Genomic DNA, 21501 nt, shown 5'->3' with positions numbered 1-21501 from the left:
ATATGGGATTGGGGAAAATAAACTACTTGTGCTTTACTTTAGCAGGTTCTATATTTATTTAGTACATATCTGCACTGAATGTATCTATATAGCCATGCACTAATAGTGCATGAGAGATATGCAGGCACAGGTAGCTCTTTTGTTATGTGGAGCTAGTGCTGATGATGATCAGGGCTGAGGCCAGCTAGCCTTTTGTCACTTAAAAAATGTTCACATGTTAAAAGGCATAAATTTTCAAACACAGTAATGGTGAAAATCCACCATTTTCTAAACTGAATAAGGCAGCCTTCCAGAAATGGAAGGAGGAAGGGAGAGAGTGTGAGTGAGAAATTCTCCTCTTTTAGCCCTTCTCTTCAAAATCATGAATGTGTCCCCAACTGCAGTGTTTGTTTTAAGAGAGAGAACAAAATGACAGTGTGACATTTGTTTTCTACATGCAGTGTCTCTTAACAGTTACTGTGGCTCTTAGATTTTGCACAAAATATTTCTTTTCTGAAACTCCAAAAGAATAGTCTTTCCCTGAACCCTCCAGCTCTTTGTGTTTCTTTTCTGTAGCCCTTCCAAACAGAGGACTATGCAAAAGCTTAGATTTAACATCTTGCTGATCTAGACACCTTGCAGTGTTATTTCATTTGGGGCCTGGGACAAAGCCTAATGAAGCAGGTGGGAATCTTCCCATTGACTTCAATGGACATTGGATCCAGGGCCGTTATCAGTGATGTGCTTCTCTGTATTACACAGATCCACTGGGTCAAGTTCCTGCCCGTAGAGAATGCAGCAGGCTGCAGCTACTGTTATGCCATGAGCTTCAGGCTTTGCTTCCAGCATGAGGGAGCTTCCCTGCTTAAAGCTCTTTCACGGCAAACAAAAATTTTATCTGGAGGGTTGACATTAATGTCACTGGGAGTGACCTGAAACATTTTCAGCCCCAGTCATTGACACCAGTGAGGCTCCCCACACATGGTTAAAATTAAAGCATATGTTTAACAGATTAGCTTTACTGGGACCAGAGTGTTTGGCATATTACTAAACAGGGCCTTCCCCAGTCTTGCAGTGACATGCCTACAGACGGAGTCTTGTGCCCACATAGATTTCATTTGACAGTAGGGAGCCACGTGGCTGGATATTGTGCAAAATTGGGGCCAAAGAGTGCATGGTCCTCCCTCTGATACAAACAAAAATCTTTTGCAACTTTTACGCTGTACGTCATCACTCCAGCCAAAACACTCTTCCAGTATCCAGTTTCTCAAAGCCATGGCCCGTCCATCTGATCCAGTGGAATAAATTAGCTCTATAGTATAAAATACTTTCCTCACTTGTCTTCACTGTATGCATCACCTGTGTCACTCGCTGGCTTGGGGTGCGCACGCGTGTGTGCCCAATAAAATTCAAAGGCGTCAGATTACTGAAAACAGCTGCACATGCTTCATCTGAGTTAATGCATTTATGTCCATCTCTGGGCTCTGGGTGCATGCCAAGATCCTAGATCAGCTGCTTTACCGGAATGATACCGCTGTAATGAAACCCTGCATTATTGTATTGCAATTATTTTTGCTTACAGCTGGCTGTTCTCTATGTATTTTTACTGAAGTGAGATAAATAGGATCTTGTTCTTAAAAATAGAAGTATCTTTTCTGAATCATGCAGAAGCTTTGTGTTACATGCTCTGTCTGTAAAGGATGTTTCTCCAGAAGCAAGGCTTTAATTTCAGAAAAAAAATAGTTGTTAATTTAAAACCCTCTCATATTAAAAAAAAAAGCTGAAGTGTCCTGAAACATGAAATAAAGCACTTTCTGAAGGAGGATAAAGTTAGTTATTAGACGACTACACAGCAGGCACAGGGTTAGTTTTCAGCAGCAAGCCACTTTCCAGTCAAAAATTCTTTTTAAAGCTGTTCCTGTGATTTGGAAATCCTTTCTGTATAGAAATAAAAGATTTGGCCTGCGTTTTAAACTGAAGAAAAATGCTTCCCCAGGCTTGAATCCCTACATTTGCATCCATTGAAGCCCCTTTAAGTGCCTATTCATATACATTATTTCAAATAACAGCTCTGTCAGGTTCTCCACTCTGATGGCAAAAGGTAACCGGGCGCAATCATTTATCTTTAAATTGTTCAACTGTGCCCTTCTTCGTGTTCTTGTTAATAATGCCAAGTCTCCTAGGAGCTATATTTCATGCTATTTCAACTCATAAGCCTTTTGTTTGACCTTACCTGCTATTTCCCTGAGAAAAAAAAAGCTGAAATACAAACCTACCTTAATTAAAACCGTGGTCTCAAAAGATATTACTATATGTGTTTTATTAAGTAAATAATGAAAGCACTTAATCATATCTCTGCTTTGTCTTGGCTTTTGTAATTTAGCTGTGGCGACACTGAGTTTTAAAGCAACTTTGCAAAGGTGTAGACAACTCCATGTGTTTGTTTGCAGCTTTCAGTGAATCATAGAAGTTTTCCTTAGTACCCAGGATTATGCATGTTTACCCTCCAGATGAGAGAGAAGGGTGTAATACTGGTTCAGTGCCTATTGTGAAGAAAGATGTCTTAAAATTGGTACATTATTAAAGTTGCAATGTGTTACCACTTCAAGAAGTGAGAGTACATTTTTCTCCCCTGAGAGAGTGACTCTTTTTAAAGTGCTAAATTATTTCTAGTCCTTGTCTACTGCCATTGAAATGTACAATGGACAAAAGGATTATTCATCAAAGACAATGGAGTGAGTCTTTCTTTTTGTTGTTGTACAGGAAGTGGAAAGGAAGGTATGAACTTCACATGTGATGCAAAATGTTACTCTATACAGTTCTTACTGGCATAGACAAAACCACCACAACAAAAGTCTTTCCACGACACAGAAGGAGTCATTAGTTTATGCTGTTGCTTTTCTTGGAAGAATGTCTCAGCATAAAACACTCTTAAGTTTCTGTACAAAGATCTCATGTGGTCCCAGTCCTTCAACTGACTCTATTGGGCTGATCTTTTTTTGAGTGACAGAGCTTAGTTAATCATAGGAGTTATGCTGTTCTCCCATTCAGCCCCTCAGTTGTTTGGCACCAAAGATGTGCACTCCAGCTGACAATTCTGTTTCAGAGCGGCATAGGATGCCACTGTTGGATATTCTGTGGTTATTGGGCCATCTCCCAATTTTTGAGATTGCGTAGTGGGTGAAATCAGCTTTTTACATGGCTCTTTTGAGGGGAGGATAGTTCAACTAGGTAAGACCCTGCGTTAACAAGCTACTTGTGGGATTTCATAGCTGTTTCTTTTTCTTCAGAAAATCTCAATATTTTCATCAGCAGCTTTCACAATACTTAATAAACGTTCTGCTATTACAGTATGCAAAATTGCAGCCAATAGCACAATATGATGACTTTTTCTTCCTTTTCTGAAGGAATGATAACATCATGTTTTGCATTATTGATTTTCTGTTGGAAGAAACTCCATTGACCAGAGGCAGAAAGGTGAGGAAGAAAACTGTACTCTTGCCAGTGTCTTCTTCATTCCTTTGCAGTAATCATTCCCTGAACATCATACTGCTCTTGTTGCACATACACAATCACACGCTAAGCTCCTTAAATATAACTGAGCACTGTCTTTTTCTTCTGCAACTCTGTTGTTAAATTTGTCATTGATTGGATAACACCAGGCTCAGGAAGTTGGGTATATTTTTGTAGTAAGGAGATTTTACAGTTTAAAAGAATCAGAATGCTAATATACTACTGATCATAATGTTCAGAGAGTCTGAGTTCAAAGAGCTGCAGTTGTATAGCTCCAGCTATGCAGAGGATTGTTGAAATTCCCATTTTTGTGATCACTTTAGGAATATTTGCAACATGTTCTGTATTCTGTAAAAATAACTAGAAGCCCGTCAACTAAAAAGCATTTTGATCTTGCGCGATTTGAAACTACGGATACGATGAGCTGTACAGGGTTAGAGAATTATTAGAATTTGCACTCCGACTCCTGCAAACCTCACTGCAGGGATTCTGCACCATTTAAGATAAAAGGTACCTTTTGGTGAAAAAATATAAGTTAAGTCTCTGTTTGATGGCATTTCTGGGTAGAACTCAGGGCTTGGGTCTTTGGATGGAGTAGTTGGGTATCTCTTTTGGTGCCATATTTGCTGACTGATATATTAATGGATCATCTGAAGAAGTGGGCTGGGCCCATGAAAGCTCATGATACCATCTACATGTTTTGTTAGTCTTTAAAGTGCTACCAGACTATTTGTTGTTGTTTTTTAAGTTTATACTAATTTTTATGTGAGTTATGCTGAGTGGCATCCTTGTATATGAATTGTCTATAAAATTGTTGCAGAACATCTCAGTCTTATATCTAGTTTTTTTGTTCGTTGTATATATGAAATCCAAATAAATAAATATAACAATATGTCAATATATTTAGGATGTAATAAATGACTACACAATTATTCTTCCAGTTCACAAAGGGTCAAAATTTGCACTCACAAACTGTCTTAGATACCCTGCAGTTGGATACAAATATTAAGTCTAACACAGCAAGGAAGGCAGACACAGTTGGAGTAGATTGAACATCTGCAGCTGGTGTGGTTTTCAGCAAATCCAAAAATCATCCTTGGATTTTAGCTCTAAGATCATATTACAAAAGGCACACTGAATTCCTTTTCTAGTCTACAAGATATAGTTTAAGACTCCAGATACATACTGGAAATGCCACACCAGCACGGAAATGTTAATTAGTACAGCTTCTGTGGTAGCATTCCAAATTTACAGTCATTCTGAAATCAGAATTTTACAGTCAGATTTTGGTGAAATGGGCCAAGCTCATTACTAAATACAAAAGGAAAAAATAGTTCCCCAAAAGCCACCAAAGTTTATTATATAATTCAGGAACTATTGAAATTATTCTATACATAATATGTTGGAACAGTGTACAAGAACGTTGTTTTTCTTTGTAAAAATTGCATGCATGAGAGTAAATTTGTCTTTTTTAGACCTGTGTGTGGAACAAATAACTTTCGTCTTTCTTGGGGAGTCTCTACACAGGATAGCTTTGAACCAAGCTCTGAAATCTCTTTTATAGGTTGAGAATTGCCATGCTCCAAAATAAGGAAAGAAAAGGGTTTTCCTGTCTTATTCACCTACCTGTTATCTTCTTGGAGTACTCAGCTATGAATATGGAGCTTTCTTGGACCTGGTTTATTTACTCTTTGGGATGCTATCTTGGGGTGCCCAGAACTCTCAATTACTCTGTTGCCCCTTGCCTCAGCAAGAGAGAGACTTGCATGTGCTTCATTGATTGTCAGTGCCCTAATGCCAACCAAACACCTCAGGCCTCTGCCAGCCCTTACTTTGCAGGTAACCTTTCTGGGGGTGCCTCCTTGTCCTTGACGCTCACAGAAATTCTCAAAGGAAACACAGCTTGATTGGTACAACTGAATATCTGTTCCTTTAACATTACAGCATTGTGACATGTTTGTAGTGTAACACCTGTAAGTTTATGATCAAAGATTAAGATTTAAGAGGTAGTAAGTAAGGATAATAAGTGGAAACAAATGGTTACAGATAAAAGGTACAACATACCTCTTAGGCTATGTCTAGACTGCAGGCTTCTTTCGAAAGAGGCTCTTTCGAAAGCATCTTTTGAAAGAGCCTCTTTCGAAAGATCGTGTCTAGACTGCAGGCGGATCTTTCAAAAGAGCAATCCGCTTTTTCGAAAGAGAGCACCCAGCGAGTCTGGATGCTCTCTTTCGAGGAAGCCCTATTTACATTGAAGAACGCCTTCTTTCGAAAGAGGAACTTTCGAAAGAAGGCGTTCCTCGTGAAACGAGGTTTACCGCCATCGAAAGAAAAGCCGCGTTCTTTCGAAATAATTTCGAAAGAACACGGCTTGAGTCTGGACGCAGGGGAAGTTTTTTCGGGAAAAGGCTACTTTTCCTGAAAAAAACCCTGAGTCTGGACACAGCCTTAGAGTGTAAATTTAATTTTAACAGGCTAAAATCCTTGTATAAGGGCACATCTATACTTCCACATAGATCAGTGCTCCAGAGGTCGAGTTTCTGGCATTCGATTTAGTGGGTAAGGACCTGCTTAATTAAATGCTGAGGGCACCCCCATCAACAGTGTTACCTCTAAGTGCATGGCAGCACAGCTTCAAAGGGGATTAATCTGCCCCACCCCCAGTCAGAGGCTCAGGGCTCCATGCATGGATCTGACTGGCTGGGTGGAGCTGATTAATCAGCTGCTGCATAGCTTAGAGGAAACACTGCCCATCTGTGTCGAAACTCAGCACAGTCACAAGAAGTAAGGGAAGTCGATGGGAGAGTTTCTCCCATCGACCTCCTGCTATGGGGCTGCCCCAGAAAATCAGCTCTTTTTCCACTGCTGTTATTCCCTTCCTTTTGACTTCTCATCCCCCTGCTAACTTGTATATAAATAGGGCTTCCATTGTTTTGCCTTACAATATTTTATCTACATATGTACCTAGACAGATAGGGTAATATACATCCCCAGTTTTTCAACTCTGCTGCGGGAGGGGGAGTAACATACAAACTATAAGGGCATATTACCAGTATTTAGACACCACTTTTTAAATAGCTTCCATACATACATACATACATTCCACAGTGATATTAATGACCAGCATGTTCTTGGCTTTCTTTCAAGATCTCCTATGGCATTCTTTATAGATCAGTACTGTGATATCAGTGTGTAGTGTGTACCGTCAGGCCAGCTGGGTGGCGGGGGAGACCTACCATTACCGAACAATGAACGCTTTTGTCAGGTGGCATTGAGGTGCTCTTAGGGACACTCACTCTTCTGTATGTGTCTGTGCATGTTTTGTCCTGTCAGAAGAATGACTGTTTTCTGTATATAGATGGTAACATCTATATTAGTCATTTTTCTGTCTTGTCACTTGGCGTGATGATCTTCTATTCAAGTTGATAACTGCAGTATTGAGTCATAGAGCCGCAATGGCCCTGGCCTTCTGTAGTTAAAAACTCAGTAGAAGAATGATAAGGTCCCATCGTCAGGGAGTAAAATTGAATCCACACTTACCCTTAGATACTACCCATGTTAGCTTTTCCATTGTTGGGGTTTTATTACTTAATTTTTAAAACATCCTAACAAAACCTGGGAATTTTCAAGGTGATGATGACATGGCGGGGTGGGGGAGAGAAGGGAAGGAGCAAAGAGAAGAAAGATTGAAGTAACTTTGGGTGCTCCTCAGGGGCTTCATCTTCCAGTGGGACTAGGCAGCATGAGATCAAGGAGGTGCAATAATGTCTCTGGTAACTCACTCTCTCTGCTGTTCCCAGCGAAGGACAATTCAGGAAGTAGATGCATTGTTATTTTATCATCATTGGTCTCTCTCTCACATATGTCAATGACCCTTGTCATTGGAAGTTTAGGAATTAAATAAGTGCTAAGTGCAAGCCCAATTTTCATAAATGTTTAGACCTGAAGAGACTGATCATCTAGTCTGACTTCTTGAATAGCACAGGCTATAGAACTATTGATCGCTACATGAAGCCTATAACCATAGGCGGAGGCTGGGGGAGGTCTGTCAGCCGACGGTCAGGGCAGTGAGTGGTGTGTGTGTGTGCTATACACCCGAGACTTCAACTGCTGAGACCGGGGTCCCTTGCAGCAGGCAACCTGGAGGAGGTTGACGAGCGCCCCAATAAGTTTGCAGGGAGAGCTTATTACACTTCAGATTTTAGCTGCTAGAATCTGTGATTCCTTCGCAGCGGGCAGCCTGGGGGAGGCTGAGAAGTGCCCCAACGGATCTGCCACCTGGGAGTGACACAAATCCAAACGCCCAAGCTCTCCCTATATCTGTCCCTTAAGACCGGCTGAAGTTCTTTTAAATTGTGCCTAGTTCTGTTACAGCAACTGAAGGAGTCAGGTTAAAGCTTAAACAGTTACAGGTTTATTGAGGAAGCTTATAAATCATATGGTTGCAATGGCTATTGTTCTATTTCTTAACTGCTAGCAAAATATAGAACTTAAAAATGGTTACAAAGAAGATAAAGATAGGAAAACAGAAATAATAGTACCAAGTAACAGCTTAATCTTTAAAGAGCTCTAAGTCTGTGTACACTTAAGACAGAGGACCACATCCAGGTACAATTTTTACCCCCTTCTGTGCCTCTCGACTCTAGTGTGTCAGGCCAGGGCCGGTCCCTCAATTCCTAGGAAAGATGAAAATATGAGGTGGGCGTCCCCATAGAACCTCGGGAGGTCAAACACCTAACCCGACCAGCAGGTAGAGGGTAGAATGACACTCAAAAGTGAGTGTGCTGCTGTACCCATCTTTGTACCCATGGGGTCACATATTTCTCTTTCTTATCTGTGATGCCAAATAGTGCTGGTCTGCCTTTTATGAGACCAGTTCTTACAAGGGAGTTGTGAACTTAATTTACACTTGTAAGAGAGAGTTGAGAGGATTAAATTGGAAGTACTGGAGATTCTTTTCTCAGTGGGGGATTCCTCTCCCAGGGACGGCTGTGTGTTTGTATCAACATGGGTGCCAGCCGGGCACTTCTCGCAGCCTTGAGGCCAGCTTATTGCCTTAATTGCTCTCTCCTCATATCTATGTTTTCAGCTTCTCAGGATCAGATGAGCCAGCATACACTATGCTGATTTTATTGCTCCTTCTCTGCCCTGTATGCTTCGGGAACCTCAGAGAGGCAAATAAGATGGATGAGATGGGGGGGGGGGGGGGGTTCTGGCTACAAGGTCCTGCAGGCATGTCCCCACCCACACTTTAATCCCAGGCTCTGCTTTGGCTGTGCTCCTGGGGTGGGGGGGATGCTGCAGCAGCACTGCCATGCACTCACCTTCCTGGCACTCTGGGTTTGCGGGAGCTGCAGCAGCACTGCTATACACTCTCCCACTCAGTGCCCTGGGACTAGGATAGGGTCTGCGGTAGTGCCATGTGCTCTCCCTCCCAGAGCTCTGGGGGCACTAGCCAGCCTGGGGTGGAGGCCGGTGGCCACATTGGTGGGACACTGAAGAGGGGCAGGGCCTTGGGTGGAAGGAGCAGGGATGAGAGCTAGCCTCCCCCAGCCAGCGATGCACACGCTGCCCATGCCAGTAACCTCTGTTTAATCTGTCTGCTAAAGTAGACCATTTGCGATCAGAAATCTCTTCCCCACGTAGGTACCTGTAGATTTCAACTGAGTGGCATAGTGATAAAGACAGGTGACTGATGCAGGCCGTGCTGGACTGTTTTGATGATGTGGGCTCATTTGAACAATATGCATTTTAATACAAGCTGCATCTCAGTCTTCTCTAAACTATGCACATTGAACTCTTTAAGTCTCTCACTATGCAGCATGTTTTTCAGACATCAAAGCTTTTTTGTTGTCCTTTCCCTTTTCAGCTTTTCAACAAGCTTTTTGAAGTGTGAGCACCAAAACTGGGTACAGTAATCCAGCAATGGTCTTATTAACACCTAGGGTTGCCAGGTGTCTGGTATTCATCCAGACCATCCAGTATTTTCACTTCCTCTCCGGTAAAAAAATTCACGGACACCTGAGATGTCTGGTATTTTCTGAATTTTTCCCGGCCAGGAGGTGAAAATGCCGGGCACCAGGCAACCCTACAAACACTCAGCGCCCGGCCTCCCTCCCTCTCCGCCCTGATCTCCAACAACCCCAGCCCTCCAACCCCAACCCCCATGCTTACCTGGTTCCACAAGGCTGCAAGGCACAAATGGCTGCCGGCCAAAAGATCAAGGGCAAGTAATGCTTTCCCTGGGTCTTAGTGTTCAACCACTTCCCTGTTCCTATCCCTGCACTCACTCGTAAAGAGGACATGCTGTTTTAATGCTGTCTTATTTTAATTTTTTTTGGCTTAAGTCTTGGAGTCCTTTCTGCTCAACAACTTTGGTCTCCCCCTCCCCTTTTTTTCCCCTTCAGCAGAATTTTTTCCCAGTGATTTTTTTTGCGGGGGGGGGGGAGGGTCGTGTTCGGTATTTTTGTTTCAACCATCTGGCAACACTATTAACACCCTATACAGAGGGTTACATTCACCCTCTTAGCTACAGAAATGCAATGATAGCTCATGTTCTGTTCATTACCTAGCATTTATTCTCGGTTTCATTGTATTCCAGGATACAGTCCTCTATAAGTGTGACCTTTACATTCTTTATTCATAGATTTATGACCTTGCATTTAGTTGTGTTAAAACTCATGTTGTTCAAAGAAGCCCAAGAGATGCAGCTTGTCCTGAATTACTGATCTGTCATCATTTTATGCCACAATTTTTGGTACCCTCTGCAAATTTTGCCAGCAATGGTTTTATCTTTTCTTTTAGATCACTGATAAAGCTAATAAATCCCTTTCTCAAGGAGAGAGCAGGGTACCCATAAAGGGGCCAGTTTTATTAATTTATTTACCGTCCTGAAAAAGGAAGGGATGAGCGGAATGCTGTGTAGTACTAAAATAGCACCTCCTTGGGCTCTGCTAGCTTCTGTGATATCTAAATATCTCTCAAGAGAATTTGATCCCATAAGGATTTCTGTTGAATTGCTCAGAGGATGATATTTTCTGAATTTAAACTGAGAAAGCTTGGCTCATTATAGTTCTGAGAACTCTCTGTGGCGAATCTATGGGGGGGAAGGGTGGGGCAGGAAAGAACAGTGTGTGCTAAAACTACTTCCTGCAAACCACTTTGTGAATTTATACACTGAGATCAATAACACTACTTAGTTGCAAGAGCTCTGTATATGTGGGAGAGTGGAGCACAGTCTGAAGTTCAGAGACTTGCCAGCCAAAATCCTCTTTATCTAAAGGCTAAGGATATGTCTGCACTAGAGAGCTTACAGCCGTGCAGCTGTACCGATGCAGCTGTGCCTCTGTAAGATCTCTTGTGTAGCCACTCTATGCCAACGAGAGAAAGCTCTCCCCTCAACATCATTGAACCATCCCCAACAAGCAGCAGTAGCAACATGAGCAGGATAAGCTGTCCTGCCAATGCAACACTGTGCACTTTTGCTGGCAAAATCTACATTGCTCAGGAGTTTGTTTTTTTTCACACCCCTAAGTAGCAAACATTTTGCTGACATAAGTGGTTGTATAAATATGGCCTAAGCAAGTGTTGATATAGTTATAAAGCTACCTTGCTAATCTTTGCCACAATTCCGAAGCTGGGGGTAAGGAAAGAGTCATAAAGGATGTATGCAAAAACAAGTTGAGCACCAAACTTGCTTTAATCATAATTATGGCTTACGTGGCTGGCAGAGGCGTGAGACTGCTGCATTTTCCCTTTTAAGCTCCATAGCCTCATTAAGCTATTAAAACATTTGTGGGCCTTTCATGTTGTCTGTCTCCCTCTGGGATGTTTAAGTTATCTGACTGTCAGCGTGGTGATATGGGCCATAAAAGTTCAGAGAATTACCTCAACACTATGACAGCCTCTTCCATTTAGACTGGAATCCAAGGCTCCTTTTCCCTCTGAGGCATTCATTGAAATTCCATGCACGGTTCATTCCTCTGGTTGTTTAACAGTGTCTCTCATGTTTGCCCTGATTTTAAAAAATCCTCCTTTGTAGCAGAGATAACATGGAGCAGGATGATATAATTGCAGTAAAGAGGCCCTGGAGCTTGCTGTAATAGGATGGTTCATCTGATGTGTACTGCCATTAGAAAATAACCCACATATGTATGTTCTCAGGGGATGGTAAAAAGGCTTTTAAGGATTACACTTTATGTAGTATGAAAGCTAATGAGCAAAAGAGCAAGTCTGAAGGAAAAACTATTGCTGCAAAAAGCATCGTTCCACTTCGTGTCCCTTTACGGATCACCTGGAACCCATCCAGTTTGAATATGTGCTTCTCTACCCAGTGATGTGATACTGTTCAGGCAGTTCAATCAGTTCTTCATGCCATTTTCACAACATTGTGGTCTTTTTCACTTTCATCTAAAAATAAATAGCATGCAAAAAGTGTGGCAGCATTGAATGCAGGATTGAAACTGCTGCTGTGTACATAATATTGTAAGATAGCAATCGCAGATGTATATCTCCCCTTCCTCCCCCCCCAATAAAAGATTTGCTAGGATAATATAGTTGTGTGATCTCTCTGAGAAGGTTATAAAATAAAGTTTTCTGAATTATCCCATCTTCATCCTTTTCCTGTGCCATAGGCTACCTGGCCAGTGTGCAGTAAGGGGATGTAGATACCAGCCCATGGCAGGGAATGTTGCCAATGGTGCAAGTTGGACCCATCCACAAACCCAAAACTTAGAAAAGAAATGAGACAGGTCAGTTTGTGTCATTTACACTTTCATGAGGGGGAAATCAAGCTGAAACTTACCTTGTCAGTTTTGCAAAAGGATGGGGTTTCCTTGAAGGTGAACATAAGCCAGTTTCATAGGGTGATGTATAATGTGGGGGCTCAAATTGGAGAAACTCACACCTAAAGGACCCAAAGTGACACCAATTTATGCTCTTGGACTCTCTTCCACAGAACTTTGAATGGCTTCTGTGTGTCAGACAGAGACTAGCTGTCTGTCAGCATATGAATTCAGCTATTCCATTTCTACCTTGTTTTCTTGGAACAAATATATATATATTTCCCATTAGAATGAACATCTCCATTTATGTTTGAATTTCTGTGTTTTCTCTTTGGTGCCCATAATGCAGGATCATATTGCAGTTACAAAAAACAATATGCAGTTTAGTGCCCTTGAAAAGCAAAAGAACAAAGTAGTAGTAATAGTTTTTAATCATTTTTCACACTAGCAGTATTGCTTTCCAGCTTGATTCAGATTCTCTTTGTGATGTGCTGACCTAATATTTCCATCTTGACATCTTGCCTGAGAACACGAAGTGGAAACAGGAAAAAAAGAAAATAAGGGACCAATATTTCAGAATAAGTAAAACAGTGTACACCATAATTTAGAGAGAGTGTGATACTGTGGGTTTGCTTGTCCTGGGATATGTTGTGAAATCTGTAGGTTTTTCTATGGGGCTCATAATCCCAGTACTATATCTGAGTGCTGCAGATACATTGGTAAATTTATCCTCATGGTGCCCCTAGAAGTTAGGGAAGAGTTTGATTCCCATTTTACAGAAGAGAAACTGAAATTAAATGACTTACACAAGTTCACACAGGATAGCTTTGACAGAGCAAAGACCAGAACCCAGGTTTCCTGAATCCTGGTCCACAGTCTTCACCAAATAGTATAAAAGCCATTATTTCCTGATGTCCGGCTAGTATAAATACTCACAAGTTTCAGAAGGGTAGCCATGTTGGTTTGTTTCAGCAAAACCAATGAGAAGTCCTTAAAGATTGTCGTGAAAGTTTATTCCCAAATACATTTGTTAGTGCCACAAGGATTCCTTGTTTTTGTTGGGCTTATATATATCTATATAAAAAATGAAGGAGCATCTCTATGGATGAACAGCTTCAGTTCAGATGAAGACTTGTGCACTGTCCTTTTCATATTAATAAAAAATGGAATCTCTCTGCTCAAATTTGAAATCTGTAGTTGAATATCTAATTGCCATGACAGTGTATTTGTTACATACTGTGTAGCGGTTCCTGATGTCTTGGCACGCAAAGGGTCTGACAAGAGATAGTGTAAAATAGATGTGTTTTCAAAAATAAAAACACTTAAATGCCGTACTGTTCCCTTAGTCCATGCAAACATTTCCAGTTGGAATACAGGGAAGTTGTATGTGTGTATCAAGAGCACACTTTAGCCTTTTCAGATACATTTTTAAATGGGATTGATCAGTCATACATATTTATTCTGAGAGCAGGGTATAGGATCTGGTCCAATTTCCAAGGAAGCAATTGAGGTTTAAATCAGGCCCATGTAGAATATCCTGGATACAACAAAATAAGTATTGATGAAGCAAGTATCATTTTTCCACTGCCTCTCACCACCACCGGTGCCACTCCAAAACTTTTAGTCATCTCCTTTGTGAGTAAGACCCATTAAGATGTTACATATTTGTATACCTAGTCAAACTTTCAAAAGTGCAGTGAAATTCTAGCATTCAAACAAAAGTCAATTGAATACATGTGTTACTGCAGAAAAATATATATATAGCTAAAGGGTGTGAAAAATGTCTCTTTCCCTGTTCTTTTCCTGAAGCAGAAAACCATCTAGTCAGTTAATCTAATTTTCCATAATGTTTGCATCTTGCTAATAAATCTTGCTAGGAATTAAGGAACTCTTTGTTTAAAGTCTGTTACCCATCTGTTCAGTTGTCAAATACTTTTCACTTTGCTAATTTCATTATGCTTGTTATGTTTGTGGCATGTAGGCTCTTCCTGTATTTGTGCATGTATTTTACATGAGAAAAGGCCAAATTCTCCCCTGGGACATAAGCAAGTCGCTTCCATTCAGCTGTACACATTTGAATTGGGAGTCCTAAATAAGGAGTTTTATTTTGGTATAGAATGGTGCCAACTCATATTCTATTGGCGTGCTGCATTATGACATGTTTTGTAACATTCATGATATTATTATAGCCAAAAAGATCTGAATGGTTTTTTAAAAAAACCCACCAGAATCAGTTCAGTATTAATTAAAGGCTCGCATATGGCCTGCCTCTCTGTCCACAAGTGAAAGCAATAGCTATCCAGAAAGGAAAAGAGGTAGGGTCCCATCCCTCTACATAAATCCTACAGGAGCTGGCAGGCTAAACAACACTGTACCTCTATAAGGATTCTAAGAGTGGGGGACAGGTGTGTACACAGACACAGACACACAGAGAAAGGGAGCTCCAGGAGACGTTGGACCTGATTCTCATTTACATTAAGGCCCTTTTATGTTGTTCCAACAACGAGAAGAGGCTGAAAAGTGTGCCTAGATTACATTTTTGCTCACTTTGAAGCCCCTTTGTGCTATGAGAGCAGAGCAAAGAGACCTTAGTGTAAATGAGAATCAGACCCTTTGTGTCTCCCAGTGGAGCAGCATCACACAAGGCAGTGGTTGGAAGATGCAAAAATGCCCTTGAGCAGGAGAAATTGCTCAGTCAAAATATTATGGGGTAATATAAAATTGCAGAATGTAGAATAGGTAGCAGTTGTGCTGTCCAGGGGATCTCATTTCTGATCTGACCCCTCACAAGCAACACCTGTCCATACCTGTTATAAGCTTTGGTAGCATAGGCATATCATTAAGTGCTAGCCAGTGCTTCATTTGTTAATGTAGTAGTGATTTTTATGTATGGATTTGCTCAAGCTGAGGTTATGAGGCATCGTATTCTAGTGGGTTGATTCCTACATATTCTGCATAAGAATGGATACATAGTGGATCCACATCATAATAAGCTGAAGTCAAGGTTTAACAAGCAATTTTACCTATCACTGAACTCATTCATTCAGTGGAAATAGACAAGATCAACTAGACATGAAAACGCATATGAGTAGCCCATGAGTAACTATATAGCTTTGGTAATCCCATAGCATTTGAGGGATAACAGCAGGGTTTCCATTGTTTGACCCCAGTACTGTAGAGCACCAATTGCCATACTATACAGGTGTATCACATTGCTGTCTGATGTCCTTTTCCTGTATATCCTTGCCCACTTCCACTATATGCTGTCATTTGGTTCCTCAGTTGACTGCCTCTTAGTAGACTTAAAGGATGGTGGTACTTTGAAGAAAAACAGGTGAACTAAAATGATTTAATTTTGCTTCCGCTTTTAGGTGACTCCAGATGTTTTAACTCTGTCCTTCAAATCCCCATTTTTGTGATGATAGGCTTTTTAATGTATGACCTCACCCCAAACAGAGGTTACCCAGGGACAGATGAGGATGTGAAACATACATATGTATGCATTCTGCAAACACCTTTTCGGTGTTTCACATTTCTAATGTTGATAATTTATAGGAGTAGGCAATATGCTGATACCAGGTTTATGTGGGGGGAAAAAAATCAGCAAATTAGAGTCTAATAATCCCAGCGCATTTGAGAGAGGTATGATTCTATATTCCAGCCAAAATAATTTGTTGCCAAGGGAATTAAATCTTTTTCATTAGGTTAGATTTACTGGAGAAGCTGATCTCATATCTATTGGAAAAACATATTTAATGTGAAGCAAGCCAAAAATTCTGGTCAGAGGTGCCACACATTTCTCCTGTATAAAAACCTTTAGAGGAAAGCTATCACCACACAATAGTACAGTTGCTTACTTTAAATTTCTTTATATAATCAAGAAATGCCCAGATGATGATTTTCAATTTGTGGAGTATATTGAAAACGCACTGTATTCATGAATATAAATGGAGCAGATGTGACACTTACATTGTCACATGGAAATAACAATATTTACTCTGTGCAGTAATTCTTATTTGCTTGAAGTATGCTTATTCAGAGACAACCACTGCAAAGTGCAAAGTGCAGTGCTGTGCATAACAATGTCAAACAACAAAAAACAGAGCGGAAGAGGTATTATTAAGGAAAAATAAGCTCAGATTTACAATGTTCCTTCACTGAAGATATATTGTAGGGCTGGGATGCCTCTGTTCTCCACACCTGGTTTCTGTACAGCATAAGCACCCCCCCCCCATTGCTGCCTTTCCTGATGGTAGACTCTCCCCTCCCCCCCATTAAGACTCTCCAATCCCCTTGTTCATATGGTACTAATGAAACCACTGACACTGGCACATACTATCTCCTAAGATTGCCACTGGTCACAGCCTGGTTCTCTTCCTTCTCTACTTTCCATGCCATCCTGGCCTGTAAACATTGCAAATCTCTCAGCCTCAGCTCTTTCACTTAACCTAAAAGGGAAGCACATTACAGAAGCAGAAATCCCATTCGAAATTTTCAAACCTTTAACATTGTGGTGGGTTTGCATGTAAAGCTGATAGTAACTGAAATCAGAAGCCATTTTTTCTCTCTCTATGCTGGTTTCTTGGTCTGTTGTATGTTGGCTTTATTTATACTGGAGCAAAGCAAAGAACACACACCACGTAGGCACAGAAGAAGTCACTAGGGCATAATATGAGCATTAGCATGTACTAGCTATAAATTAGAGACAGCCCTATAATGAAAACCCTAATAAGGAAGCAGAAGTGTGTTTGCGTAATGATAAAAAATTGTTTTCCCTTTCTAATTTCTGCTAGTGCCTTCCCACTTTGCTGAAGACTTGATGGCTCACACAATAGATAACATTTTCACCTTTAAGTCATTTAAAGGTAAAATCCCTGTAAAACAATGGGATTTTTGCCATTGAGTTCAGTGGATCTAGGATTTAACTCAAAGTGGCCAAAAGTTATTAAAAACGAATATCTGTTCAGGGTCTTACGTCAAATGCTGAGGTTTCAGCTAAGTTTCCCTCAAAGATGACTCTGGCTCAGGATTCCTGTTCTATGTCTAAATACTATGTTTCATCTTCCAGAACTGTCAATTTGCCTCTATTCCTGAGTGTTCTGTTCACCTAGTTTTAGATATCTGCTAATGGTTCTCTCAAAGGGCATTGGATTGCACAGGACATGTGACGGGAAAACCTATTATTTAGGTGTGGGGGGGTTTCTAAACGGCTTTAGTTTTGCCTCAGTGACTGATTCATAGACAATTGAAAATGATTGTTTCTTTCAGGTTATCAGCCCGTCTTGCCTAATCAGCAACAAGGGTTCCAAGGACTCATGGGAATGCAGCAACCTCCCCAGAGTCAGAACCTGATGAATAATCAGCAGGGAAATCAGGTGCAAGGCATGATGGTTCAGTATCCAGCCATGTCGTCTTATCAGGTACTTATAAGCCATACTGAATTTCTCTCTTTGGAAAATATATATTTACAGTATATGGTAATGTCACCTCATGCAGCGAGGGCTGTCTCTTCCTATTGCTAGCTTCAGGTTTCTTCGGACTCAAATGTTGTGCTCTTTACGTGATTTTTAATCTGCCTTGTACTTCTGTTTTCATTTTACATTAGACTACATTAAGGTGATAATTTATTAATTATGGCCAAACTGGTCAGCACTGCATTGGATATAAAGGAAGCCTTGGTTCTTTCCCTGAGGAGCTGGAATTGGAAAGCGAGAGAGAGAGAGAACACAAGAGAAACAGTCTCCCCCTCATTCCAGCACCAATGTCAGGGGAAGGGGAGATTGTCCCACACTCAAACAGACTTTATGCTGTGTGTTCTGGTAGACAGGCTACCCATGTGGAATTGAGTTTGTTAGACTTGGGAAGAAAAGAAGTAACTGGATTTTACCCAGATTTCTTGACTGCCCTACTTTAGCTGGATTAACTGAGGGAACCACAAGGGCCTATGTGGTGACAAGAATGCTTCTACATGCTTCTATTTTCCACTTCCTCAAAGAAAGCCAAAGGCATATTAATTCATTTCAAAATCCTGCAGTGGTTGCAAGGCCTCTCATCTTTTCCATAATCTGTTCTTATTACCAAAGTGTAAGGTTAACTCTCCTGGAAAGATAGGGCAGAGGGGGCAGAGAAGGGAAGTGAGTGTTTGGTAGAAAGTGTTTTGCCCAGGTTTGTGGGCAAAAATGACCCTCTGCTTAGGTTAAAGACAGAAGTGTGAGATAATATAACATATGGGGCAAATTTTGGTTCAGCTGATTATGCTGCATACTAGTAGGTTAATCAGCCCGAGTGTTGCAACCTATATAGATAAACAGCTTTGGAAATCTCAGCTGATGTCTTTAACCTGTTCAAATTAGTTAGACAATTCAGTGGTAATGGAAATGGGCTAACATAGGAATCCTTTAACAATGACTGTTTGATTGTGAGACAGTCTCCCGCTCCACCCTCAAGGGGCCGCCAGCTAGTATGCCTCCTCCTGGTCACTGCAGGGATCAGCTGATTCCCGGTCCAACACCTCCTTTCTGTCTCACTGCTCATCTGTGACCATGGCTTAGCCTTCCAGTCAAGTCACATGTGTCCTCTCATACCAGGACATCAAAATCTTATCTCTATGGATGGGCTCAGGCAGTCGTCCCATTCACTTCCTCAGCGGTTGGTAGGGAAACCCATGCCCACTCTCTACTCCAGGTTTCAGGTCAGGGATCTTTTTATTAGCAGCCAATGTCTGTTCCATTCTGGCCCTTACTGCCTTTTCTCTGAGCTTTTCCTAGCCTTCTGGCTCCCCCATATCTCTAGGTTTGCCAGCCATCAAACTCTCTCCTTCTAGAGACTAATGTAGGTCTCTTTAGCTCTGTAGTCCTCCAAACACTTCACCCGGAGAATGACTGCAGACAACTTCCTTGTAGCTATCTTCCTGCTGTTATAAAGCCAGACCAGCTCATTTCTCCTCAGCTACGTGCCCTTATTTTCAGTCAGGGAATGGCTTAAGCCACCTGATTACCTTCTGCTATGGCTTGTCTGGTTAATTGGCCCCCTTCTTAGCCTGTATTGACCCCCTCAGGGTAAGTGTGGGGTAAAAACCCCATCGACAAAAACCTCCCTTCTTTTAGGCTCCCACCTGAGCTTACATCAAATAGAAAGATCCCTGTTTTTGCCAGTATAAGGATGAGACGTGCCCTCAAAAACCTTTCATCCATGTGCAAACAGAACAGAAATTTGTTTAGAATCACACCTAGCTTTGCAGTGACAAAACCAAGTAGGTGAGATTTTGTCTCAACAGAAATAAAATAATTTGTAGGCTTGATTTCCCATTACTAGCTCTGCTCACAACAGATGAGAAGGGGAGCTGCTTTGCAATTGGCCAGCCCAGCCTTGGCAGAAGATAAAACAGTAAATTGACACCATTGGGATATGTCTAGACTACATTGTTTTTTCGAAAAAACTTCACCTGCATCCACACTGCAACCATGTTCTTTTGAAATTAAATCGAAAGATCGCAGGGTTTTTTTTCGACATTGGTAAACCTCAAATTATGAGGAAGAACAGGGACATTTTTCAGAAGGAGGTAATCAAAAAAAGCACAGGTACCCTAGTGGCCATTCCGTGAATAGCAATCAGGGCTTTCTTTCAAGAGAGCATCCATGCAGTCTGGACGCTCTCTTCTGAAAAAGCAGATCACTTTTTCGATACGGTTTTGAGATGTGGATGTTCTCTTTCAAAAGAAGCTTGCAGTCTAGACGTATACCTTAATGTAAAACCCTTGAGGGGCCACCAGCTTTACATCAGTAGAAAATTAACTTGGTGGATCAGTGCTTCTACTTCAACCTGTCACTAATACACAATATATTCCATGGACATTCTAAATAGAAGAAAGTGCTATGCTTGGTAATATACACTTGATATGCAAATCAAAGTAAAAGGGAATGGGCAATTCAGAATACACTGGGGATTCTTTAATTCATTTGGCTCTAATTTACCAATTTGTTTTTTATACCCTGTCTCCTAGGTGCCAATGACGCAGGGTTCTCAAGGACTGCCACAACAATCATATCAACAGCCAATCATGCTACCTAATCAATCAGGTCAAGGAACAATTACAGCCACTGGAATGCCTGTTTACTGTAATGTTATACCTCCCACTCCACAGAACAACTTAAGGTTGATTGCCCCACACTGCCCCTCCAATAACGTTCCAGTTATCACTGCCAGCTGCAGGACAAACTGTGCAAGTATTAACAATACAGGGTGGCAGGTCAAGTACTGACACTGTGGCATAGTGTGAATACACAAGGATAGCGGTGCATTATTTGACAAATAACTCATGGCCTTCAAATGAAGAGGAGCACAACAGGATAATCAGTTGGGACATAAGTATTGACAGTGCTCAAGCAATTGCTGCTGGAATTCTGTAAAAAATAATAAATTAAAAAATGTTTGCTGGTTCATGGTGCATATTTTTGTCATGTCTGCTAGGTATGCCTTTATAGCTTAGCTAGTGACATGAATTCATTGAGGTAAGATTTTTTCCTACCACTGAACACCACTGTGTAGATTGTAATATCCCTGATTCGGATTAGTTTTGTACTTTGTGTTGAGTTTGTGAAGCTAAAAGTATTTAAAAATATATAATAAAATCACATTGTACCAAAGCTGTAATGGAAATTTAAAAAACAACAACAACAAAAAGAATTGCTGAATGGAAGGAATAATTTATATACACTATAGAGTTTTTTATGGACATATACTGTATTGTAGTGTTTAATCACAATAAAGCTATTTGACCTCATGAAGAAAGGTCATGTTTCTACCACCTGTTTGTTCTACTCTCTCTTTTTGAATATCGTTCTCCTTTTGGTATTTGTGTTGTCTGATTTCTGCTCTAGTTAATGGGAAAGCTGTTAATTTGTATCTCAACATACAGGTTCAGAGTCCATTTGGTAAGGTGTAAGATTCTGGAACAGGTGCTCCATTGCCCCCAATAAGTGTTCACTGCAGCTGGGAAGAGGATCCAAAGATAATCTTAAGCTACATAAGAACAGCCACCCTGAGTCAAACCAATGGTCCATCTAGCCCAATATCCTGCCTCTTCCAGTGGCCAGTGCCAGATGCTTCAGAGGGAATGACCAGAGCAAGGCATTTTGAGTGATCCATCCCCTCTGTCCCGGCATCTGGCTGTTGGAGTTTGAGAGACACTCAAAGCATGTGGTGCATTCGTTACCATCTTGGCTAA

The 21501-nt window shown here is 41.1% G+C and overlaps 1 protein-coding gene across 6 annotated transcripts in view; it reads left to right on the top strand.

Annotated features, from left to right (window-relative positions):
- ARPP21 (cAMP regulated phosphoprotein 21) overlaps positions 1 to 21078 on the top strand; it is a 266271-nt gene extending 245193 nt beyond the window's left edge. For 5 of the 6 annotated variants that reach the window (XM_014574051.4, XM_014574047.4, XM_006124005.5 and 2 more), the window contains 2 exons: positions 17544 to 17695; positions 20278 to 21077. In XM_014574051.4, coding sequence (XP_014429537.2) covers positions 17544 to 17695; positions 20278 to 20535 — 410 coding nt within the window. In that variant the 3' untranslated portion in view covers positions 20536 to 21077. Of the gene's footprint in view, positions 1 to 17543; positions 17696 to 20277 lie in introns of all 6 variants that reach the window. The other variant, XM_089776566.1, reaches the window with a different exon arrangement.
- The last annotated feature ends 423 nt before the right edge of the window (positions 21079 to 21501 follow it).

The sequence above is a fragment of the Pelodiscus sinensis genome, chromosome 2 (genome assembly GCF_052426305.1).
Source record: "Pelodiscus sinensis isolate ZL-2025 chromosome 2, ASM5242630v1, whole genome shotgun sequence".
Lineage (NCBI taxonomy): Eukaryota > Metazoa > Chordata > Testudines > Trionychidae > Pelodiscus > Pelodiscus sinensis.
Note: the sequence above shows the minus strand (reverse complement) of the source record. Positions and strands in the feature narration are given on the sequence as shown.